A 27,194-nucleotide genomic window follows, 5' to 3' on the forward strand; every position below is an offset into this window, starting at 1 on the left:
CTTCATCCATGATAGTGACAGCCTCCTCTGTGATGGTTGGGCAGGAGCCCTTGATGGTCTTAGCGTTGAAGTAGAACTTATAGCGGGTGCTGTACTTGAGGTCGGCCAGGATTACGGTGGTCTCATTGGCTGGGAACATCATCTCCTCAAGCAGGACCAAGCTCATTGGAGCTGTTGACTGAGAGAGAGAGAGAGAGAGAGAGAGAGAGAGAGAGAGAGAGAGAGAGAGAGAGAGAGAGAGAGAGAGAGAGAGAGAGAGAGAGAGAGAGAGAGAGAGAGAGAGAGAGAGAGAGAGAGAGAGAGAGAGAGAGAGAGAGAGAGAGAGAGAGAGAGAGAGAGAGAGAGAGAGAGAGAGAGAGAGAGATGCATAAAGATAAAGATATTGAAATACTTCCTTTGATTTCAAACCAACCCAGTGAGCACACACATACAGACCCAGAAGGGTTGGAAGCCAGGGTCAGCCACAGATGCCACAATAAAAATGCATCAAATTGCTCAGCAGACTTACCTGGCTGGTATTTGAGTGTGTAGCCGGTGGCGACCATTGTTGTCCTGTGGAGGACCCCACTCCAGCGTCAGAGAGTCCATGTCGGTGTTCTTTATACGCAAGAAGGAAGGAGGACCAGGGGACTAAACACACGCAGATAAACACATGGATACAATGTCATAACGTGTGGATGCAATTATACAAAATGACTTGTGAACTAAAGAAAACCACCATTCATAGGTACAAAACCATACAGTAACGTACAGATAGAACCATTCTAACCTGATATGTTTAGCATTGTTTCCGGCCCATAGTCAGCCCCTTCCAACAGTATAGCACAATGCATGACTATATGTATACAGTAGTGGTGGCAGGTGGAACTTTAAATGGGGAGGATGGGCTCATAGTAATGGCTGGAGGTGGCTGGAGGAACTTTAAATGGGGAGGACGGGCTCATAGTAATGGATGGAGGTGGCAGGTGGAACTTTAAATGGGGAGGCGGGCTCATAGTAATGGCTGGAGGTGGCAGGTGGAACTTTAAATGGGGAGGACGGGCTCATAGTAATGGCTGGAGGTGGCAGGTGGAACTTTAAATGGGAGGACGGGCTCATAGTAATGGCTGGAGGTGGCTGGAGGAACTTTAAATGGGGAGGGCGGGCTCATAGTAATGGCTGGAGGTGGCAGGTGGAACTTTAAATGGGGAGGACGGGCTCATAGTAATGGCTGGAGGTGGCAGGTGGAACTTTAAATGGGGAGGACGGGCTCATAGTAATGGCTGGAGGTGGCTAGAGGAACTTTAAATGGGGAGGACGGGCTCATAGTAATGGCTGGAGGTGGCTGGAGGAACTTTAAATGGGAGGACAGGCTCATAGTGTGGCTGGAGGTGGCAGGTGGAACTTTAAATGGGGAGGCGGGCTCATAGTAATGGCTGGAGGTGGCTGGAGGAACTTTAAATGGGGAGGACGGGCTCATAGTAATGGCTGGAGGTGGCTGGAGGAACTTTAAATGGGGAGGACAGGCTCATAGTAATGGCTGGAGGTGGCAGGTGGAACTTTAAATGGGGAGGACAGGCTCATAGTAATGGCTGGAGGTGGCAGGTGGAACTTTAAATGGGGAGGACGGGCTCATAGTAATGGCTGGAGCGGAATGGATGGAAGGGTCTCAAATACATGAAACATCTAGTTTCCATGTCTACCATTCCATTTAATCCATTCCATTCATTATTATGAGCCGTCCTCCCCTCACCAGCCTCCTGTGGTATATGGATTAAACACAGAGAATCTATCTAACAACAGTAGGAGTCTGAATGAGGCCCCTCACCTCCCTCTGGGGTCTCAAAGTTGTGGTTGGGGCTGGGGGGCCCCTCTCCCTTGCCGTTGGCCACCCTGATGTTCAGTGTATAGAGGCTGTAGGGTCTGAGGCCTGGTAGTCTGCCGTCAGTCCTGTTCCCACTGAAGAGCAACACCTGCTGCTCCTCCTGCTGAGCCTCTGCCTGGTGGAGGCTACGCTCACGCCAGTAGGACACCTGCAGGACCACACACACATCAGACAAACATTCTGGTCTAAATGACCAGGTTCTTCCTGGTTCCATGATGGTCAGATGTTCTACTTATTCCCTCCTGACTACAGGACATGGGCATTTTGGGGCGGAAGGGTAGCCTCGTGGTTAGAGCATTGGACTAGTAACCGGAAGGTTGCAAGTTCAAACCCCCGAGCTGACAAGGTACAAATCTGTCGTTCTGCCCCTGAACATGCAGTTAACCCACTGTTCCTAGGCCGTCATTGAAAATAAGAATTGGTTCTTAACTGACTTGCCTAGTTAAATAAAGGTAAAAAAATCAAATTTGGCAAAACATACCAGAATGTTACCCCTTAACTGTGACACGAACTGATGTATTTAACTACCAATATATTGTGGTGATAATAAATCTTTCTCCACATTGTGAGGATCTCTGGTTGCGGTGTACAGTACCTTGTAGCCCTGGAGTCGTCCCCTGACCATGGAGGTGAGGACAGGCTCCCAGTGAACCTCTGCTAGCGTCCCGTTCTGAACCAGCACCTGGACACTCTCTGGGGCTGACATGGGCACTGAGTGACAGACAAAGATTTCAACAGACTATACTCCACACTGGCATCAAATATTTCATGACAACAACCTTCTAATTTGCATTCTAACTAGAAGTGATTGGAGCTGGAAGTTACTGGAACTTATGGTGGCAGTTTTCAGTTTGAAAAAACCCATTCCTCTGTCCATTCACAACCTCCTCATTTACATAGACCTACCCATGTACAGTAGTAGTACTCACAGTCCTCTCTCACACACACACACACACACACACACACACACACACACACACACACACACACACACACACACACACACACACACACACACACACACACACACACACACACACACACACACACACACACACACACAAACTACAATACTCACCGTCCTCTCCAGAATACCCCACCACCGCCTCAGGCGCTGGTCCGTTTCCATAGTCGTTCACCGCCTGAACTTTGACCTCATAGGGTGCAGTGGGCGTGCCTGACACCACATACTTGGAGACGTTAGCCACGGTCTCAGACAACCAGTCCTCCTCCACATCCTTCTGTCTCCAGTTCACCTTGTACTGTAGTCCTGGTCCATTGGACTGGATGCCTGTCAGCTCCTAAGGCAGAGATATTACATGGGAAGAGGGGTCTTCACTGGGATAATAGTGAGATGGTGACACCATGAATAGGGTCAGGAATACTCACTGTAGGCTGCTGAATTAGGACTAATGATACTGGTTATACTTGAGATGGAGCATACCTTACCTTCCATGAGATGACTAAGTTATTATGTTCAGTTCCAACACCATGGACATCTGTTGGATTCACATCTGGAGCTAACAGAATCACAAACAGATCACAAATCAGACCAAACCTCTTGCCTTTTCTACAGTGTACATCAGAACCTTCTTCCTCTATAGTCATCCCTACCTCTCACTCTAACACTTCTGACAATCTTAGTCTATAGTCATCCCTACCTCTCACTCTGACACTTCTGACCATCTTCCTCTATAGTCATCCCTACCTCTCACTCTGACACTTCTGACCATCTTCCTCTATAGTCATCCATCTCACTCCTAACACTTATGACCATCTTCCTCTATAGTCATCCTACCTCTCACTCTAACACTTCTGACCATCTTCCTCTATAGTCATCCCTACTCTAACACTTCACCATCTTCCTCTATAGTCATCCCTACCTCTCACTCTGACACTTCTGACACTATAGTCTTACCTCTCACTCACTTCTAACACTTCTGACTCTTACATCATCCCTACCTCTCACTCTAACACTTCCTGACCCTTCTGATCTTACACCCTGACATCCCTATCTTCTAACACTTCTGACCATCTTAGTCATCCCTACTCTCTCACTCTGACACTTCTGACACTATGTAGTCATCCCTTACCTCTCACTCTAACTTCCTGACTCTTCTGATCCATCTTCTGACTTCTGACTAGTCATCCCTACCTCTCACTCTAACACTTCTTACACTGTAGTCATCCATCTCACTCTGACACTTCTGACCATCTTCCTCTATAGTCATCCCTACCTCTCACTCACACTTCTGACACTTCTGATCCCTCATCTTCCTCCATCTTATAGTCATCCCTACCTCTCCTCTGACACTTCTGACACTTAGTCATCCATCTTCCACTTCTGACTTATAGTCATCCCTACCTCTCACTCTAACACTTCTGACCATCTTCCTCCCTTACACTGTAGTCATCCCTCTCTGACTCACTCTAACACTTCTCTAACACTTCTGATCATCTTCCTCTGACCATCTTATAGTCATCCCTACCTCTCTGACACTTCTGACACTTCTGATCCCTACCTCTCTTCCTCTATAGTCATCCCTACCTCTCACTCTAACACTTCTGATCATCTTCCTCTATAGTCATCCCTACCTCTCACTCTAACACTTCTGACCATCTTCTCTATAGTCATCCCTACCTCTCACTCTTATGACCATCTTCCTCTATAGTCACACTAACACTTCTATAGTCATCCCTACCTCTCACTCTAACACTTCTGACATCTTCCTCTATAGTAGTCATCCCTACATCTCTCACTCTGACACTTCTGATAATCTTCCTCTATAGTCATCCCTACCTCTCACTCTGACACTTCTGTCACACTATAGTCATCCCCTACCTACCTCTCACTCTAACACTTCTGACCATCTTCCTCTATAGTCATCCCTACCTCTCACTCTGACACTTCTGACCATCTTCCTCTATAGTCATCCCTACCTCTCACTCTAACACTTCTGACCATCTTCCTCTATAGTCATCCCTACCTCTCACTCTGACACTTAACATCTTCCTGATCATCTATAGTCATCCCTACCTCTCACTCTAACACTTCTGACCATCTTCCTCTATAGTCATCCCTACCTCTCACTCTAACACTTCTGATCATCTTCCTCTATAGTCATCCCTACCTACCTCTCACTCTAACACTAACACTTCTGACCATCTTTCTGATCTACTCTACAGTAGTGGCCAAAAGTTTTGAGAATGACACAAATATTAATTTTCACAAAGTCTGCTGCTTCAGTGTCTTAAGATATTTTTGTCAGATGTTACTTTTTCACAAAGTCAGGATTTGGCCAGGGTTGTTCCGGTTTTTGGTCACTAGATGCCCCCATTGTGCCTTTTGACCTTTTGTTTTCCCTTGATCCCCAATATTATTTGCACCTGTGCCTCGTTTCCCCTGATTGTATTTAAACCCTTTGTTTTCCTCTGTTCTTTGCTCTGTGTTTGTATGTTAGCACGCAGCCCTAGTACTCTGTGAACTCTTGTTGATCCCGGTGGACTCTCTTGTGGAATTCTGTTTTTTGTTCTTTTTTTTTCTTTTTTTTTAGTATCTTTTGAGGCTTTTTGTGCTTTACCTTCCACCTTGTGGATTTACCTTTTGTCTTGGAGGATTACCTTTGTTCTTGTAGGATTCCTTTTGAGGTTGTGGAGTTACATGTTTTCCTGAAGAACTTCATTTTTACTTCATTAAATACACCCTCTCAAGTACTGCTGTGTCTGCCTCATCTTCTGGGTTCTGCCGACTATTCTTGGCTCAGTTGGTTAAATGACTGTTTCTCACTCCGAGACCCGGGTTCGTAACCGGGTCCTGACAGTTACTATGGAATACTGAAGTATAAAGTGTCAAAGGCTTTTATTGATAATTACATGAAGTTGAAGAGTCAATATTTGCAGTGTTGACCCTTCTGTTTCAAGACCTCTGCAATCCGCCCTGGCATGTTGTCAATTAACTTCTGGGCCACATCCTGACTGATGGCAGCACATTGTTGCATAATCAATGCTTGGAGTTTGTCAGAATTTGTGGGTTTTTGTTTGTCCATCCGCCTCTTGAGGATTGACCACAAATTCTCAATGCGATTAAGGTCTGGGGAGTTTCCTGGCCATGGACCCAAAATATTTATGTTTTGTTCCCCAAGCTACTTAGTTATCACTTTTACCTTATGGCAAGGTGCTCCATCATGCTGGAAAAGGCATTCTTTGTCACCAAACTGTTCCTGGATGGTTGGGAGAAGTTGCTCTCGGAGGATGTGTTGGTACCATTCTTTATTCATGGCTGTGTTCTGAGGCAAAATTGTGAGTGAGCCCACTCCCTTGGCTGAGAAGCAACCCCACACATGAATGTCTCAGGATGCTTTACTGTTGGCATGATACAGGACTGATGGTAGCGCTCACCTTGTCTTCTCCAGACAAGCTTCTTTCCGGATGCCCCAAACGATTGGAAAAGGGATTCATCAGAGAAAATTACTTTACCCCAGTCCTCAGCAGTCCAATCCCTGTACCTTTCCAGAATATCAGTATGTCCCTAATGTTTTTCATGGAGAGAAGTGGCTTCTTTGCTGCCCTTCTTGACACCAGGCCATCCTCCAAAAGTGTTTGCCTCACCTGTGCGTGCAGATGCACTCACACCTGCCTGCTGCCATTCCTGAGCAAGCTCTGTACTGGTGGTGCCCCGATCCCGCAGCTGAATCAACTTTAGGAGATGGTCCTGGCGCTTCCTGGACTTTCTTGGGCGCCCTGAAGCCTTCTTCACAACAATTGAACCGCTCTCCTTGAAGTTCTTGATGATCAGATAAATGGTTGATTTAGGTGCAATCTTACTGGCAGTAATATCCTTGCCTGTGAAGGCCTTTTTGTGCAAAGCAATGATGATGGCACATGTTTCCTTGCAGGTAACCATGGATGACAGAGGAAGAACAATGATTCCAAGCACCACCCTCCTTTTGAAGCTTCCAGTCTGTTATTCGAACTCAATCAGCATGACAGAGTGATCTCCATCCTTGTCCTCGTCAACACTCACACCTGTGTTAATGAGAGAATCACTGACATGATGTCAACTGGTCCTTTTGTGGCAGGGCTGAAATGCAGTGGAAATGTTTTGGGGGGGATTCAGTTCATTTGCATGGCAAAGAGGGACTTTGCAATTAATATCATTTCATCTGATCACTCTTCATAACATTCTGGAGTATATGCAAATTACCATCATACAAAGGGAGGCAGCAGACTTTGTGAAAACTAATATTTATGTCATTCTCAAAACGCTTGGCCACGACTGTATAGTCATCCCTACCTCTCACTCTAACACTTCTGATCATCTTACTCTATAGTCATCCCTACCTCTCACTCTAACACTTCTGACCATCTTACACTATAGTCATCCCTACCTCTTACTCTAACACTTCTGACCACCTTACACTATAGTCATCCCTACCTCTTACTCTAACACTTCTGACCATCTTAGTCTATAGTCATCCCTACCTCTAACACCTCTTCAGTTTTAGAACAGACTATTTGCATTTCTTTGGCAATAAAGTAAGGTCCACAGTATAGTTTTACCTGCAGGGTTGGTCCTGTACTGTCTGGAGGGCTGGCTGGGCTGGCTGTAGCCCACATGGTTCACAGCCAGAACCCTGAAGGAGTAGTAGGCGTAGGGGGACAGGTCCAGGTGGGCCGTGGTCTTGGTGCCCTCCTCCTCTGTCAGGTTGTGCCACACCCCAGCCTGGTGGAGCAGGTCTTCATACTGGACTAGGAACTCTGGGAGGGGAGACAACATGGAGGAGGGGTTAGAACATGGAGGAGGATAGAACATGGAGGAGGGGTTAGAACATTACATTTACATTACATTTAAGTCATTTAGAGACGCTCTTATCCAGAGCGACTTAGGACACACATGGAGGAGGGGATAGAACATGGAGGAGGGGTTAGAACATGGAGGAGGGGATAGAACATGGAGGAGGGGTTAGAACATGGAGGAGGGGTTAGAACATGGAGGAGGGGTTAGAACATGGAGGAGGGGTTAGAACATGGAGGAGGGGTTAGAACATGGAGGAGGGGTTAGAACATGGAGGAGGGGATAGAACATGGAGGAGGGGTTAGAACATGGAGGGGAGGAGGGTTAGAACATGGAGGAGGGGTTAGAACATGGAGGAGGGGTTAGAACATGGAGGAGGGGTTAGAACATGGAGGAGGGGTTAGAACATGGAGGAGGGGTTAGAACATGGAGGAGGGGTTAGAACATGGAGGAGGGGTTAGAACATGGAGGAGGGGATAGAACATGAGGAGGGGTTAGAACATGGAGGAGGGTTAGAACATGGAGGAGGGGTTAGAACATGGAGGAGGGGTTAGAAAATGGAGGAGGGGATAGAACATGGAGGAGGGGTTAGAACATGGAGGAGGGGTTAGAACATGGAGGAGGGGTTAGAACATGGAGGAGGGTTAGAACATGGAGGAGGGGTTAGAACATGGAGGAGGGGTTCAGAACATGGAGGACTGTTGTGTTCATATAACATGGAGGAGGGTTATTAACATGGAGGAGGGTTATAACATGTAGAACATGGAGGACTGTTGGATAGAACATGGAGGAGGGACTGTTAGATCATGGTAGGGGACTAGAACATGGAGTACTCTGTGGGTTAGAATGACGGAGTGTAGGGTTAGAACATGGAGGACTGGTTAGATACATGTGTAGGACTGTTCATTATAATACAGTACTCTGTTAGGACTGTTCATTATAATACAGTTCTGTTGTTTTATAATACAGTACTCTGTGTAGGACTGTTCATTATAATACAGTACTCTGTGTAGGACTGTTGTGTTCATTATAATACAGTACTCTGTGTAGGACTGTTCTTTATAATACAGTGTTCATTATAATACAGTACTCTGTGTAGGACTGTTGTGTTCATTATAATACAGTACTCTGTGTGTTCATTATAATACAGTACTCTGTGTAGGACTGTTGTGTTCATTATAATACAGTACTCTGTGTAGGACTGTTCTTTATAATACAGTACTCTGTGTAGGACTGTTCATTATAATGCAGTACTCTGTGTAGGACTGTTGTGTTCTTTATAATACAGTACTCTGTGTAGGACTGTTGTGTTCTTTATAATACAGTACTCTGTGTAGGACTGTTCATTATAATACAGTACTCTGTGTAGGACTGTTCTTTATAATATAGTACTCTGTGTGGGACTGTTGTGTTCTTTATAATACAGTACTCTGTGTAGGACTGTTCATTATAATACAGTACTCTGTGTAGGACTGTTGTGTTCATTATAATGCAGTACTCTGTGTAGGACTGTTGTGTTCATTATAATACAGTACTCTGTGTAGGACTGTTCATTATAATACAGTACTCTGTGTAGGACTGTTCATTATAATGCAGTACTCTGTGTAGGACTGTTGTGTTCATTATAATACAGTACTCTGTGTAGGACTGTTCATTATAATACAGTACTCTGTGTAGGACTGTTCATTATAATGCAGTACTCTGTGTAGGACTGTTGTGTTCTTTATAATACAGTACTCTGTGTAGGACTGTTCATTATAATACAGTACTCTGTGTAGGACTGTTCATTATAATACAGTACTCTGTGTAGGACTGTTCTTTATAATATAGTACTCTGTGTGGGGCTGTTGTGTTCTTTATAATACAGTACTCTGTGTAGGACTGTTGTGTTCATTATAATACAGTACTCTGTGTAGGACTGTTGTGTTCTTTATAATACAGTACTCTGTGTAGGACTGTTGTGTTCTTTATAATATAGTACTCTGTGTAGGGCTGTTCATTATAATACAGTACTCTGTGTAGGACTGTTGTGTTCTTTATAATACAGTACTCTGTGTAGGACTATTCATTATAATGCAGTACTCTGTGTAGGACTGTTCATTATAATCCAGTACTCTGTGTAGGACTGTTGTGTTCTTTATAATACAGTACTCTGTGTAGGACTGTTCATTATAATACAGTACTCTGTGTAGGACTGTTGTGTTCATTATAATACAGTACTCTGTGTAGGACTGTTCATTATAATGCAGTACTCTGTGTAGGACTGTTCATTATAATGCAGTACTCTGTGTAGGACTGTTCATTATAATACAGTACTCTGTAGGACTGTTGTGTTCATTATAATACAGTACTCTGTGTAGGACTGTTCATTATATAATACAGTACTCTGTGTAGGACTGTTCATTATAATACAGTACTCTGTGTATGTTGTGTTCATTATAATACAGTACTCTGTGTAGGACTGTTCTTTATAATACAGTACTCTGTGTAGGACTGTTCATTATAATACAGTACTCTGTGTAGGACTGTTCTTTATAATACAGTACTCTGTGTAGGACTGTTGTGTTCATTATAATACAGTACTCTGTGTAGGACTGTTGTGTTCATTATAATACAGTACTCTGTGTAGGACTGTTCTTTATAATACAGTACTCTGTGTAGGACTGTTGTTCATTATAATACAGTACTCTGTGTAGGACTGTTGTGTTCATTATAATACAGTACTCTGTGTAGGACTGTTGTGTTCTTTATAATAGAGTACTCTGTGTAGGACTGTTGTGTTCTTTATAATACAGTACTCTGTGTGGGGCTGTTGTGTTCGTCTCCAGGTATCCAGGTGAGCTGGACGCTCCTCTCTCTCTGGTCAGTCAGCTCCAGGTCTGTAGGAGGGTCTGGTTCCTCTGGAGAGGAAAACACAGTGTCAGTACCACTCACTACTACAACAACAAGGTCACCTGATGCTTTCGGGGGTGGGAGTCAGCATGCCTTGTTTGATAAACTGAGTAACTGAGCGAAAGCCCGAAATGAGCCGGACCCAGCTCCAACCCAAAACACAGTAGTCAGATGGACATAGTTACTAATAATAATAATAATAATAATAATCACACTAGTGAATAAATCTAATGATGCAGCAGACACTTCAAACACACACAGACTGGTTCTCTCTGGTCACGGACTGTCAATATGCCACTGCAGTAGCATCACAACAGAGCCATAGCATGCTAACCAAACGGACAGGACTGCTACAGTAAGGGTGAAGGTCAGCTCTCACACACTCAGGACTGAGGGAGAGGAGTGGATGAGGAATGATGATGCTAATATGGCCAACAGGGCCAGCGTTGTTTACCGTAGACAATAGCAGGAGTTGGAGTAGCCTCTGAGAGAGCAAGGACAGGAGTCAGATAGGAGTGACAGGTTAGTGACAAAACACAGGTTTCAGAGAGAAGAAGAATAGGACTACACAGCAACAGGAAGCTGATGAAACACTTCCTATAGTCAATCACCAATATCACAACACTCTAGTGCTGGTTATGAAATACTTCCTATAGTCAATCACCAATATCACAACACTCTAGTATTGGTTATGAAAGACTGGTGTTCCTATAGTCAATCACCAATATTACAACACTCTAGTACTGGTTATGAAATACTTCTTATAGTCAATCACCAATATTACAACACTCTAGTACTGGTTATGAAAGACTGGTGTTCCTATAGTCAATCACCAATATTACAACACTCTAGTACTGGTTATGAAATACTTCTTATAGTCAATCACCAATATTACAACACTCTAGTACTGGTTATGAAAGACTGGTGTTCCTATAGTCAATCACCAATATTACAACACTCTAGTACTGGTTATGAAATACTGGTGTTACTATAGTCAATCACCAATATTACAATTTGTAAGTCGCTCTGGATAAGAGTGTCTGCTAAATGACTTAAATGTAAATGTAAATGTACAACACTCTAGTATTGGTTATGAAAGACTGGTGTTCCTATAGTCAATCACCAATATTACAGCACTCTAGTATTGGTTATGAAAGACTGGTGTTACTATAGTCAATCACCAATATTACAACACTCTAGTATTGGTTATGAAAGACTGGTGTTACTATAGTCAATCACCAATATTACAACACTCTAGTATTGGTTATGAAAGACTGGTGTTACTATAGTCAATCACCAATATTACAACACTCTAGTATTGGTTATGAAAGACTGGTGTTACTATAGTTAATCACCAATATTACAACACTCTAGTATTGGTTATGAAATACTTCCTATAGTCAATCGTCATATATTACAACACTCTATTATTACAACTCTGTGAGCATTGGATCAGACTACAAAGTATTTAAATAAAGATGTTAACAGACTATTCAGAACATGCACATGCGTGTCTACCACAGAGATGAACCATATCAAATTGTCATAACAATAACTAGAGGACATAGAATATAGGTAGCTGATAGAAGGAGGAGAGGATAGAATGTGTTGTATATCCTAAGATAAGTTAGGTAAACATCATGTGAAGTATAGAGGTAAACTCACCAACGACGGTGAGCATGGCGCTAGCTGAGTCCTGGTCCAGGGTGGTGTTCATGACACAGGTGTAGGTTCCCTCGTCCTCCTCTGTCACTTCGTTGATGGTCAGACTGTCAGTGTCCACCAAGAACCTAACAAAACACCACCACACAGTCAGACAATCATGCTTATAGTAACCTGTGGCGACGGCAATAGCATCGAATAGTCCCAGCGATATGCAACTGTTCAGGGAAGTCAGGAACCAATACACACAGTCAGACAATCATGCTTATAGTAACCTGTGGCGGGAAGTCGGAACAATAGCATCGAATAGTCCCAGCGATATGCAACTGTTCAGGGAAGTCAGGAACCAATACACACAGTCAGACAATCATGCTTATAGTAACCTGTGGCGACGGCAATAGCATCGAATAGTCCCAGCGATATGCAACTGTTCAGGGAAGTCAGGAACCAATACACACAGTCAGACAATCATGCTTATAGTAACCTGTGGCGGACTGCAATAGCATCGAATAGTCCCAGCGATATGCAACTGTTCAGGGAAGTCAGGAACCAATACACACAGTCAGACAATCATGCTTATAGTAACCTGTGGCGGACTGCAATAGCATCGAATAGTCCCAGCGATATGCAACTGTTCAGGGAAGTCAGGAACCAATACACACAGTCAGACAATCATGCTTATAGTAACCTGTGGCGACGGCAATAGCATCGAATAGTCCCAGCGATATGCAACTGTTCAGGGAAGTCAGGAACCAATACACACAGTCAGACAATCATGCTTATAGTAACCTGTGGCGACGGCAATAGCATCGAATAGTCCCAGCGATATGCAACTGTTCAGGGAAGTCAGGAACCAATACACACAGTCAGACAATCATGCTTATAGTAACCTGTGGCGGACTGCAATAGCATCGAATAGTCCCAGCGATATGCAACTGTTCAGGGAAGTCAGGAACCAATACACACAGTCAGACAATCATGCTTATAGTAACCTGTGGCGGACTGCAATAGCATCGAATAGTCCCAGCGATATGCAACTGTTCAGGGAAGTCAGGAACCAATACACACAGTCAGACAATCATGCTTATAGTAACCTGTGGCGACGGCAATAGCATCGAATAGTCCCAGCGATATGCAACTGTTCAGGGAAGTCAGGAACCAATACACACAGTCAGACAATCATGCTTATAGTAACCTGTGGCGGACTGCAATAGCATCGAATAGTCCCAGTGATATGCAACTGTTCAGGGAAGTCAGGAACCAATACACACAGTCAGACAATCATGCTTATAGTAACCTGTGGCGGACGGCAATAGCATCGAATAGTCCCAGCGATATGCAACTGTTCAGGAAGTCAGGAACCAATACACACAGTCAGACAATCATGCTTATAGTAACCTGTGGCGACGGCAATAGCATCGAATAGTCCCAGCGATATGCAACTGTTCAGGGAAGTCAGGAACCAATACACACAGTCAGACAATCATGCTTATAGTAACCTGTGGCGGGCAATAGCATCGAATAGTCCCAGCGATATGCAACTGTTCAGGGAAGTCAGGAACCAATACACACAGTCAGACAATCATGCTTATAGTAACCTGTGGCGACGGCAATAGCATCGAATAGTCCCAGCGATATGCAACTGTTCAGGGAAGGAACCAATACACACAGTCAGACAATCATGCTTATAGTAACCTGTGGCGACGGCAATAGCATCGAATAGTCCCAGCGATATGCAACTGTTCAGGAAGTCAGGAACCAATACACACAGTCAGACAATCATGCTTATAGTAACCTGTGGCGGACGGCAATAGCATCGAATAGTCCCAGCGATATGCAACTGTTCAGGGAAGTCAGGAACCAATACACACAGTCAGACAATCATGCTTATAGTAACCTGTGGCGGACGGCAATAGCATCGAATAGTCCCAGCGATATGCAACTGTTCAGGGAAGTCAGGAACCAATACACACAGTCAGACAATCATGCTTATAGTAACCTGTGGCGACGGCAATAGCATCGAATAGTCCCAGCGATATGCAACTGTTCAGGGAAGTCAGGAACCAATACACACAGTCAGACAATCATGCTTATAGTAACCTGTGGCGGACGGCAATAGCATCGAATAGTCCCAGCGATATGCAACTGTTCAGGGAAGTCAGGAACCAATACACACAGTCAGACAATCATGCTTATAGTAACCTGTGGCGACGGCAATAGCATCGAATAGTCCCAGCGATATGCAACTGTTCAGGGAAGTCAGGAACCAATACACACAGTCAGACAATCATGCTTATAGTAACCTGTGGCGGACGGCAATAGCATCGAATAGTCCCAGCGATATGCAACTGTTCAGGGAAGTCAGGAACCAATACACACAGTCAGACAATCATGCTTATAGTAACCTGTGGCGGACGGCAATAGCATCGAATAGTCCCAGCGATATGCAACTGTTCAGGGAAGTCAGGAACCAATACACACAGTCAGACAATCATGCTTACAGTAACCTGTGGCGGACTGCAATAGCATCGAATAGTCCCAGTGATATGCAACTGTTCAGGGAAGTCAGGAACCAATACACACAGTCAGTCAGGAAAGCAAAGGCTAGCTTTTTCAAACAGAAATTTGCATCCTGTGGCTCTCCAAAAAGTTTTGGGACACTGTAAAGTCCATGGAGAACAAGGGCACCTCCTCCCAGCTGCCCACTACACTGAGGCTAGGTAACACGGTCACCACCAATAAAAACATTCAATAAGCATTTCTCTACGGCTGGCCATGCTTTCCTCCTGGCTAGCCCAACCCCGGACAACAGCTCCACACCCCCCGGCAGCTACTTGCCCAAGCCTCCCCAGCTTTTCCTTCACCCAAATCCAGATAACTGATGTTCTGAAAGAGCTGCAAAACCTGGACCCCTACAAATTAGCCAGGCTAGACAATCTGGACCCTCTCTTTTTAAAATGATCCACCGCCTTTGTTGCCACCACTATTACTAGCCTGTTCAACCTCTCTTTCGTATCGTCCGAGATCCCTAAAGATTGGAAAGCTGCCGCGGTCATCCCCCCTCTTCAAAAGGGGTGACACTCTAGACCCAAACTGTTATATACCTATATGTATCCTACCCTGCCTTTCTAAAGTCTTCAAAAGCCAAGCTAATATACAGATCACTGACCATTTCGAATCCCACCGTACCTTCTCTGCTGTGCAATCCGGTTTCCGAGCTGGTCACGGGGGCACCTCAGCCACGCTCAAGGTACTAAACGATATCATAACCGCCATCGATAAAAGACAGTACTGTGCAGCTGTATTCATCGACCTGGCCAAGGCTTTCGACTCTGTCAATCACCGTATTCTTATTGGCAGACTCGATAGCCTTGGTTTCTCAAATGACTGCCTCGACTGGTTCACCAACTGTTATGCAGGTGAAGGAGGACCCAAACGCGACTTAACAGAAACAGAGTTTATTAATGCTCAAAAACCGAGTAACTGAAATCCTCTAGACAGTAGAGGGGAAAACAACTGGAGAAGCGGCCACAGACTGCAGGTCGCCTCGGGTAGGCGCAGGCCGTAGTCAACTGTGACACCTGCTCACACGCAGCGTCTGAAGAAGGCACAAAACACGACAGGACAGGGTGATACACAATCACGGCAAAAAACACGACAGGACAGGGCGAAACGCAATTACAGCATGGAATACAAAACAAGGAACCGACGGATCAGGAACGGATCACAAAGGAATAAATAGGGAGTCTAATCAGGGGAAAGGATCGGGAACAGGTGTGGGAAGACTAATGATGATTAGGGGAATAGGAACAGCTGGGAGCAGGAACGGAACGACAGAGAGAAGAGAGAGCGAGAGAGTGAAAGGGGGGGGAGAGAGAGGGATAGAACCAAACAAGACCAGCAGAGGGAAACGAATAGCATGGGGAGCACAGGGACAAGACATGACAATAAATGACAAACATGACAGTACCCCCACTCACCGAGCGCCTCCTGGCGCACTCGAGGAGGAATCCTGGCGGCAACGGAGGAAATCATCGATGAGCGAACGGTCCAGCACGTCCCGAGACGGAACCCAACTCCTCTCCTCAGGACCGTAACCCTCCCAATCCACTAGGTATTGGTGACCCGTCCCGAGAACGCATGTCCATAATTTTATGTACCTTGTAAATAGGTGCGCTCTCGACAAGGACGGGAGGGGGAGGGAAGACGAACGGGGGTGCGAAGAAAGGGCTTAACACAGGAGACATGGAAGACAGGATGGACGCGACGAAGATGTCGCGGAAGAAGCAGTCGCACAGCGACAGGATTGACGACCTGGGAGACACGGAACGGACCAATGAACCGCGGAGTCAACTTACGAGAAGCTGTCGTAAGAGGAAGGTTGCGAGTGGAAAGCCACACTCTCTGGCCGCAACAATACCTTGGACTCTTAATCCTGCGTTTATTGGCGGCTCTCACCGTCTGTGCCCTGTAACGGCAAAGTGCAGACCTCACCCTCCTCCAGGTGCGCTCACAACGTTGGACAAACGCTTGAGCGGAGGGAACGCTGGACTCGGCAAGCTGGGATGAGAACAGAGGAGGCTGGTAACCCAGACTACTCTGAAACGGAGATAACCCGGTAGCAGACGAAGGAAGCGAATTGTGAGCGTATTCTGCCCAGGGGAGCTGTTCTGCCCAAGACGCAGGGTTCCTGAAAGAAAGGCTGCGTAGTATGCGACCAATCGTCTGATTGGCCCTCTCTGCTTGACCGTTAGACTGGGGATGAAACCCGGAAGAGAGACTGACGGACGCACCAATCAAACGACAGAACTCCCTCCAAAACTGTGACGTGAATTGCGGACCTCTGTCTGAAACGGCGTCTAACGGGAGGCCATGAATTCTGAATACATTCTCAATAATGATTTGTGCCGTCTCCTTAGCGGAAGGAAGTTTAGCGAGGGAATGAAATGTGCCGCCTTAGAGAACCTATCGACAACCGTCAGAATCACAGTCTTCCCCGCAGACAAAGGCAGACCGGTAATGAAGTCTAAGGCAATGTGAGACCATGGTCGAGAAGGAATGGGGAGCGGTCTGAGACGACCGGCAGGAGGAGAGTTACCCGACTTAGTCTGCGCGCAGTCCGAACAGGCAGCCACGAAACGGCGCGTGTCACGCTCCTGAGTCGGCCACCAAAAGCGCTGGCGAATAGACGCAAGAGTGCCTCGAACACCGGGATGACCCGCTAACTTGGCAGAGTGAGCCCACTGAAGAACAGCCAGGCGAGTGGAAACAGGAACGAAAAGGAGGTTACTAGGACAAGCGCGCGGCGACGCAGTGTGCGTGAGTGCTTGCTTAACCTGTCTTTCAATTCCCCAGACTGTTAACCCGACAACACGCCCATAAGGAAGAATCCCTCGGGATCAGTAGAAGCCACAGAAGAACTAAACAGACGGGATAAGGCATCAGGCTTGGTGTTCTTGCTACCCGGACGGTAAGAAATCACAAACTCGAAACGAGCGAAAAACAACGCCCAACGAGCTTGACGGGCATTAAGTCGTTTGGCAGAACGGATGTACTCAAGGTTCTTATGGTCTGTCCAAACGACAAAAGGAACGGTCGCCCCCTCCAACCACTGTCGCCATTCGCCTAGGGCTAAGCGGATGGCGAGCAGTTCACGATTACCCACATCATAGTTGCGCTCAGATGGCGACAGGCGATGAGAAAAATAAGCGCAAGGATGAACCTTATCGTCAGACTGGAAGCGCTGGGATAGAATGGCTCCCACGCCTACCTCTGAAGCGTCAACCTCGACAATGAATTGTCTAGTGACGTCAGGAGTAACGAGGATAGGAGCGGACGTAAAACGTTCTTTTAGAAGATCAAAAGCTCCTGGGCGGAACCGGACCACTTAAAACACGTCTTGACAGAAGTAAGAGCTGTGAGAGGGCAGCAACTTGACCGAAATTACGAATGAAACGCCGATAGAAATTAGCGAAACCTAAAAGCGCTGCAACTCGACACGTGACCTTGGAACGGGCCAATCACTGACAGCTTGGACCTTAGCGGAATCCATCTGAATGCCTTCAGCGGAAATAACGGAACCGAGAAAAGTAACGGAGGAGACATGAAAGAGCACTTCTCAGCCTTTACATAGAGACAATTCTCTAAAAGGCGCTGTAGAACACGTCGAACGTGCTGAACATGAATCTCGAGTGACGGAGAAAAAATCAGGATATCGTCAAGATAGACAAAAACGAAAATGTTCAGCATGTCTCTCAGAACATCATTAACTAATGCCTGAAAAACAGCTGGCGCATTGGCGAGACCGAACGGCAGAACCCGGTACTCAAAATGCCCTAACGGAGTATTAAACGCCGTTTTCCACTCGTCCCCCTCTCTGATGCGCACGAGATGGTAAGCGTTACGAAGGTCCAACTTAGTAAAGCACCTGGCTCCCTGCAGAATCTCGAAGGCTGATGACATAAGGGAAGCGGATAACGATTCTTAACCGTTATGTCATTCAGCCCTCGATAATCACGCAGGGCGCAGAGTACCGTCCTTCTTCTTAACAAAAAGAACCCCGCCCCGGCCGGAGAGGAAGAAGGCACTATGGTACCGGCGTCAAGAGACACAGACAAATAATCCTCGAGAGCCTTACGTTCGGGAGCCGACAGAGAGTATAGTCTACCTCGAGGAGGAGTGGTCCCCGGAAGGAGATCAATACTACAATCATACGACCGGTGAGGAGGAAGGGAGTTGGCTCGGGACCGACTGAAGACCGTGCGCAGATCATGATATTCCTCCGGCACTCCTGTCAAATCGCCAGGTTCCTCCTGAGAAGTAGGGACAGAAGAAACGGGAGGGATGGCAGACATTAAACACTTCACATGACAAGAAACGTTCCAGGATAGGATAGAATTACTAGACCAATTAATAGAAGGATTATGACATACTAGCCAGGGATGACCCAAAACAACAGGTGTAAACGGTGAACGGAAAATCAAAAACGAAATAGTCTCACTGTGGTTACCAGATACTGTGAGGGTTAAAGGTAGTGTCTCAAATCTGATACTGGGAAGATGACTACCATCTAAGGCGAACATGGGCGTAGGCTTATCTAACTCTCTGAAAGGAATGTCATGTTTCCGAACCCATGCTTCGTCCATGAAACAACCCTCAGCCCCAGAGTCTATCAAGGCACTACATGTAGCGCCCGAACCGGTCCAGCGTAGGTGGACCGACAAAGTAGTACAGGACTTTGATGGAGAGACTTGAGTAGTTGCGCTCACCTGTAGCCCTCCGCTTACAGATGAGCTCTGGCTTTTACTGGACATGAATTAACGAAATGTCCAGCAACTCCACAATAGAGGCACAGGCGGTTGGTGATCCTCCGTTCCCTCTCCTTCTTCGAGATGCGAATCCCTCCCAGCTGCATGGGCTCAGTCTCAAAGCCAGAGGGGGGAGATGGCTGCGATGCGGAGCAGGGAAACACCGTTGATGCGTGCTCTCTTCCACGAGCCCGGTGACGAAGATCTACCCGTCGTTCTATGCGGATGGCGAGAGCAATCAAGGAGTCCACATCTGAAGGAACCTCCCGGGAGAGAATCTCATCCTTAACCACAGCGTGGAGTCCCTCCAGAAAACGAGCGAGCAGCGCCGGCTCGTTCCACTCACTAGAGGCAGCAAGAGTGCGAAACTCAATGGAATAATCAGTTATGGACCGTTCACCTTGGCATAAGGAAGCCAGGGCCCTAGAAGCCTCCCCACCAAAAACTGAACGGTCAAAAACCCGAATCATCTCCTCTTTAAAGTTCTGGAAATCGTTAGAGCAAACAGCCCTTGCCTCCCAGATAGCTGTGCCCCATTCTCGAGCCCGGCCAGTGAGGAGTGAGATGACGTAAGCAACCCGAGCTCTCTCTCTAGAGTATGTGTTGGGTTGGAGAGAGAACACAATCTCACACTGCGTGAGAAAGGAGCGGCACTCAGTGGGCTGCCCGGAGTAGCAAGGTGGGTTATTAACCCTAGGTTCTGGAGGTTCGGCAGGCCAGGAAGTAACAGGTGGCACGAGACGTAGACTCTGGAACTGTCCAGAGAGGTCGGAAACCTGAGCAGCCAGGTTCTCCACGGCCTGGCGAGCAGCGGACAATTCCTGCTCGTGTCTGCCGAGCATGGCTCCTTGGATCTCGACGGCAGTGTAACGAGCGTCGGAAGTCGCTGGGTCCATTCTTTGGTCGGTTCCTTCTGTTATGCAGGTGAAGGAGGACCCAAACGCGACTTAACAGAAACAGAGTTTATTAATGCTCAAAAAACCGAGTAACTGAAATCCTCTAGACAGTAGAGGGGAAAACAACTGGAGAAGCGGCCACAGACTGCAGGTCGCTTCGGGTAGGCGCAGGCCGTAGTCAACTGTGACACCTGCTCACACGCAGCGTCTGAAGAAGGCACAAAACACGACAGGACAGGGTGATACACAATCACGGCAAAAAACACGACAGGACAGGGCGAAACGCAATTACAGCATGGAATACAAAACAAGGAACCGACGGATCAGGAACGGATCACAAAGGAATAAATAGGGAGTCTAATCAGGGGAAAGGATCGGGAACAGGTGTGGGAAGACTAATGATGATTAGGGGAATAGGAACAGCTGGGAGCAGGAACGGAACGACAGAGAGAAGAGAGAGCGAGAGAGTGAAAGGGGGAGGGGGAGAGAGAGGGATAGAACCAAACAAGACCAGCAGAGGGAAACGAATAGCATGGGGAGCACAGGGACAAGACATGACAATAAATGACAAACATGACACCAACTACTTCACAGACAGAGTTCAGTGTGTCAAATCAGAGGGCCTGTTGTCCGGACCTCTGGCAGTCTCTATGGGGGGTACCACAGAGTTCAATTCTCGGGTCGACTCTTTTCTCTTTATATATCAACGATGTCGCTCCTGCTGCAGGTGATGCCCTGATCCATCTCTAAGCAGACTACACCATTCTGTATACTTCTGGCCCTTATTTGGACAGGTATTTGGTGTTAACTAACCTCCAAACAAGCTTCAATACCATTCAATACTCCTTCCGTGGCCTCCAACTGCTCTTAAACGCTAGTAAAACCAAATGCATGCTTTTCAACTGTAACGCTGCCCGCACCCGCCCGCCCGACTAGCATCACTACTCTGGACGGTTCTGACCTAGAATACGTGGACAACTACAAATAACTAGGTGTCTGGCTAGACTGTAAACTCTCCTTCCAGACTAATTTCAAACATCTCAATCCAAAATCAAATCTAGAATCGGCTTTCTATTTCGCAACAAAGCCTCGTTCACTCACGCCGCCAAACTTACCCTAGTAAAACTGACTATCCTACCGATCCTCGACTACGGCGATGTCATCTACAAAATATCTTCCAATACTCTACTCAGCAAACTGGGTGTAGTCTATCACAGTGTCATCCGTTTTGTTACCAAAGCGCCTTGTACCACCCACCACTACGACCTGTATGCTCTAGTCAGCTGGCCCTCGCTACATATTCGTCGCCAGACCCACTGGCTCCAGGTCATCTATAAGTCTATGCTAGGTAAAGCTCCGCCTTATCTCTGCTCACTGTCATGATAATAACACCCACCCGTAGCACGCACTCCAGCATGTATATCTCACTGGTCATCCCCAAAGCCAACACCTCCTTTGGCCGCCTTCCCTTCCAGTTCTCTGCTGCCAATGACTGGAACGAAGTGCAAAAATAGCTGATGTTGGAGACTTACATTTCCCTCACTAACTTTAAACATCACCTATCTGAGCATCTAACAGATCGCTGCAGCTGTACATAGTCCATCTGTAAATAGCCCACCTAATCTACATACCTCATCCCCCATATTGTTTTTATTTACTTTGCTGCTCTTTTGCACACCAGTATCACTACTTACACACCATCATCTGCTCATCATCATCTGCTCATCTATCACTCGTGTTAATTGTAATTACTTTGCTACTATGGCCTATGTATTGCCTTACCTCCTCAAGCCATTTGCACACAATGTATATAGACTTTATTTATTTTCTAGTGTGTTATTGACTGTACGCTTGTTTATTCCATGTGTAACTCTGTGTTGTTGTTTCTGTTCACACTGCTTTGCTTTATCTTGGCCAGGTCGCAGTTGGAAATGGGAACTTGTTCTCAACTAGCTTACCTGGTTAAATAAAGGTGAAAAAAATAATGAAAAAGCAAATTCAATCATACATTTACCAAATACATAATTTGTTCAGGCTTTTGCTCCAGCCCTGCTGTAACACACCTAATGTGGGGGGCTGAGGAGGGCCTGAGGAGGGCCTGAGGAGGGCCTGGGGAGCAGTTTGATTAGTAGAATGAGGTGTGTCAGAATCAGGTAGGATGTTATCTCTCCTGGAGTAGGGTTGACCACCACTGGCCTATAGCAGACCCATATCTATAGAGAGAAGGTGTGTATAGAGGAGATGGTCTACTCTAGAGTACCTCTCGTCGTCAGGCAGCTCTCCATTGTCTTTGAGCCAGTTCATGGTGGGGATGAGGGTGGGGTCGTGTTTAACTTTACACTCAAACACTGCCTTCCTGTTCCTCTGGACCACCATGTACTCTGGCTGGGCCAGGATCCTCGTCGGCTCTGAAGGACAATACACACATATATGGTTACACTTCATATGAATACCCTCTTAATAATGCATTATAACACCTATAACTACATTCATAATGCATTATAACATCTATAACTACATTCAGAATGCATTATAATATTTATAACTACATTCATAATGCATTATAACATCTATAACCACATTCATAATGCATTATAATATTTATAACTATATTCATAATGCATTATAAGTGTCTATAACTACATTCATTATGCATTTTAAGTGTCTAAAACTACATTCATGATGCATTATAAGTGTCCATAACTAAATTCATAATGCATTATACGTGTCTATAACTACATTCATAATGTATTATAACTACATTCATAATGTATTATAACATCTATAAATAGATTGGGGCATCAGGTAGCCTAGTGGTTAGAGAGTTGGACTAGTAACCGGAAGGTTGCAAGATCGAATCCCGAGCTGTCGTTTTGCCCTGAACAAGGCAGTTAACCCACTGTTCCTAGGCTGTCATTGAAAATAAGAATCTATTCTTAACTGACTTGCCTTGTTAAATAAAGGTAAAATAAAAATGGTAACATCTATAAATACATCCATAAGTGTCTATAACTACATTCATGAAGCATTATAATCTGGTTATAAGCAGGCTTGTCTGACCTTTGACCTCCAAGTAGACATGGTTCTCCCTGGTTCCCAGGTTGTTGGAGGCTATACAGGTGTACTTGCCACTGTTCAGGGACTGGGCTACGTTGATCTCTAAGGTACCGTTATTATGGATCACATATGGGTCTCTATTCAGGATACTGGTCTGGCTGTCCTTAAACCTGCAGAGGAAACACTAGGTCACTGCATTAGAACACTAGATCCCTGTGAGACTTTATAAATGTAGTTATTCATCAGCTCAGTTCTTTATGAGAAGATCATGTTGAACAGTTTGTGACTGAAGGACTTTAAGGGACACTGTGTGATATTCATTAACAGCCCTCTGTTCACAATCACACATTTACATTACATTTAAGTCATTTAGCAGACGCTCTTATCCAGAGCGACTCACACTAGAGTCAGTGAACTCCATTAGGAAGTGCAGATGGTGTTAACAGAGAGGTGTTAACAGAGAGGTGTTAACAGAGAGGTGTTAACAGAGAGGTGTTAACAGAGAGGAGTTAACAGAGAGGTGTTAACAGAGAGGTGTTAACAGAGAGGTGTTAACAGAGAGGTGTTAACAGAGAGGTGTTAACAGAGAGGAGTTAAAAGAGAGGTGTTAACAGAGAGGTGTTAACAGAGAGGTGTTAACAAAGAGATGTTAACAGAGAGGAGTTAACAGAGAGGAGTTAACAGAGAGGTGTTAACAGAGAGGTGTTAACAGAGAGGTGTTAACAGAGAGGTGTTAACAGAGAGGTGTTAACAGAGAGGTGTTAACAGAGAGGTGTTAACAGAGTGGAGTTAACAGAGAGGAGTTAACAGAGAGGTGTTAATAGAGAGGTACATTTAACATTACATTTAAGTCATTTAGCAGACGCTCTTATCCAGAGCGACTTACAAATTGGTGCATTCACCTTATGACATCCAGTGGGACAGTCACTTAACAATAGTGCATCTAAAACTTAGGGGGGTGGGGTGAGAGGGATTACTTAACCTATCCTAGGTATTCCTTAAAGAGGTGGGGTTTCAGGTGTCTCCGGAAGGTGGTGATTGACTCCGCTGTCCTGGCGTCGTGAGGGAGTTTGTTCCACCATTGGGGGGCCAGGGCAGCGAACAGTTTTGACTGGGCTGAGCGGGAGCTGTACTTCCTCAGTGGTAGGGAGGCGAGCAGGCCAGAGGTGGATGAACGCAGTGCCCTTGTTTGGGTGTAGGGCCTGATCAGAGCCTGGAGGTACTGAGGTGCCGTTCCCCTCACAGCTCCGTAGGCAAGCACCATGGTCTTGTAGCGGATGCGAGCTTCAACTGGAAGCCAGTGGAGAGAACGGAGGAGCGGGGTGACGTGAGAGAACTTGGGAAGGTTGAACACCAGACGGGCTGCGGCGTTCTGGATGAGTTGAAGGGGTTTAATGGCACAGGCAGGGAGCCCAGCCAACAGCGAGTTGCAGTAATCCAGACGGGAGATGACAAGTGCCTGGATTAGGACCTGCGCCGCTTCCTGTGTGAGGCAGGGTCGTACTCTGCGGATGTTGTAGAGCATGAACCTACAGGAACGGGCCACCGCCTTGATGTTAGTTGAGAACGACAGGGTGTTGTCCAGGATCACGCCAAGGTTCTTGGCGCTCTGGGAGGAGGACACAATGGAGTAGCTTCCGTCTTCTTCTCTATTAACCTCTCTGTTAATAGAGAGGAGTTAACAGAGAGGAGTTAACAGAGAGGAGTTAACAGAGAGGAGTTAACAGAGAGGTGTTAACAGAGAGGTGTTAATAGAGAGGTGTTAACAGAGAGGTGTTAATGGAGTGGCTGACTGGCTTGTGAAACTTAAAGTCTGGCTGACTGGCTTGTGAGAGTCTGGCTGGCTGGCTTGTGAGAGTCTGGCTGACTGGCTTGTGAGAGTCAAGCTGACTGGCTTGTGAAACATAAAGTCTGGCTGACTGGCTTGTGAGAGTCTGGCTGACTGGCTTGCAAGACTTAGAGCCAGATGGACTAACCATGTGATGGTTGGTATGGGCGAGCCAAACGAAGCACAGTCCAGGAAAGCAGGATTGTTGGTGATGACCTGGTACACATTGTTGGGGGGAGTCAGCACCCTTGGTGCTTCGGCTGAAAACAGAAACAAATCATATTGATAATTATTACTAAACCATAACGTGACATGAGAATGATGCAGAGAACACAAAATGCTGTCATTGGCCACAACAATGTTCAAGAGTTGTAAAGCTCCAGAGTTTAGAGTTTTTTTTGTTTATTGACTCAATATTCCGATTCTAAAAGGCAGATTCAATGGTTGTGTTTCCAGAGACTCACCGAGCACATTGACAAAAGCATTAGCCAGCAGGTAGCCAAACTCATTGGAGGCGTTGCACTGGTAGACAGCGCTGGAGCCGGTCTGGACGTCGCTCAGAATCACTGTGTCGTCCTCCACCTTCCGACTCGTGTCCTTTGGAGAGTCTATCAAGGGGATCACAGGCTAGATATACAGTATGTCACACATTCAAACCTCTGTTCACTCTTCCTCCTGCACATCTGGATGTTCATAGTTGAGGGTAACATCGTGTAGATATGTGCTCTGCCCACATAGGGATGAATCCTAATTTGATTGGATACTCTACTTGCGCGCAGCACCATAATTCTGTGCAAATCCCTCACTGACATCAATGAATGATTTATGCAATAGTATATGAGCTCTGCTGCTGTTCTACCTACATAAGTGAAACACACTGACTATACATCTCTCTGGATAAGCGCGTTTGATAAATTACTGAAATGTAAATATACGCTTCAGTGTGCATTTCTCCAGTTAGGATTCGTTCCATTGAGCCTCAGTCTGGGGTGGAAGTGGACTAGACTCACCTTTGATGGGGACTCCGTTGACGGACCAGGCGATTTGGGGCTTGGGGTCTCCACTGACTCTGCAGGTGAGGATGCCCGTCTCCTTCGGGGCCAGGATGAGGTTCCTGGGCACTGATCCAGAACGGAGCCGCTGGGGAGGGGGGTGAGAGTCAGAGAAAGAGAGAGAGAGGACAGACCTATAGAAAACCCCTTTTAAAATCCACAACACCGTAAAGGTACTAGGAGTGTTAGGAACATTTCTCCACATATTCCATCTAGTCCCAACTCTTCTTTGTGTCACAGACCTTTGACGTTGACTTTGATGGTGTGATGGGCGGAGCCTAGGCTGTTCTTGGCCGTGCAGCGGTAGTCCCCGGCGTCCGCCTCCATCACATCTGCGTCTTCAACGTCTTCTGGAAGTTGTGGAAGGACATCCGGCTGCTAGGAAGATCGCCACTCTCCTTATACCAGGACACCTCCGGAGTCGGACTAGCAGAAACAACAACAACGAAATAAATCACTTACCAATATCTGTGTATTGTCCTCTGCCAAAAGAACAGACAGACAGCTAGTCCAATGTTGTCTAGGTAACCAGCCTGATTTAGCAATAGAAGACATGATGTTGTCTTGACAAGGCAACAAAGTAGTATTGCTGAATGTCACAGACAAAGATTAAACAAACCAACCTGCCCTTGTGCAAAAACAGAAGTAAAAACCTTGTTCATGCAGTGTTGTTCATGAAGTGTTGTTCATGCAGTGTTGTTCATGAAGTGTTGGTCATGAAGTGTTGTTCATGCAGTGTTGTTCATGAAGTGTTGTTAATGCAGTGTTCATGCAGTGTTGTTCATGCAGTGTTGTTCATGCAGTGTTGTTAATGCAGTGTTGTTCATGCAGTGTTGTTAATG

General features: G+C 46.1%; 1 protein-coding gene across 1 annotated transcript; it reads right to left on the reverse strand.

The window, feature by feature from the left end:
- LOC124028979 (neuronal cell adhesion molecule-like) lies at window positions 1-26,679 on the reverse strand (the record flags this gene model as incomplete). The annotated part of the gene is made up of 16 exons (XM_046340863.1): window positions 26,595-26,679; window positions 26,311-26,421; window positions 25,765-25,908; window positions 25,449-25,560; window positions 23,476-23,642; window positions 22,676-22,823; window positions 12,216-12,340; window positions 11,005-11,034; window positions 10,457-10,558; window positions 7,424-7,621; window positions 3,314-3,384; window positions 2,943-3,165; window positions 2,460-2,575; window positions 1,808-2,012; window positions 509-630; window positions 1-142 (listed from the first exon to the last, which is right to left on the reverse strand). Coding segments are annotated over exons 1-16 (2,101 nt in total), but the record flags the coding sequence as incomplete, so codon positions are not given.
- Between the last annotated feature and the right edge of the window lie 515 nt (window positions 26,680-27,194).

The sequence above is a fragment of the Oncorhynchus gorbuscha genome, unplaced genomic scaffold (genome assembly GCF_021184085.1).
Source record: "Oncorhynchus gorbuscha isolate QuinsamMale2020 ecotype Even-year unplaced genomic scaffold, OgorEven_v1.0 Un_scaffold_5166, whole genome shotgun sequence".
Classification (NCBI taxonomy): domain Eukaryota; kingdom Metazoa; phylum Chordata; class Actinopteri; order Salmoniformes; family Salmonidae; genus Oncorhynchus; species Oncorhynchus gorbuscha.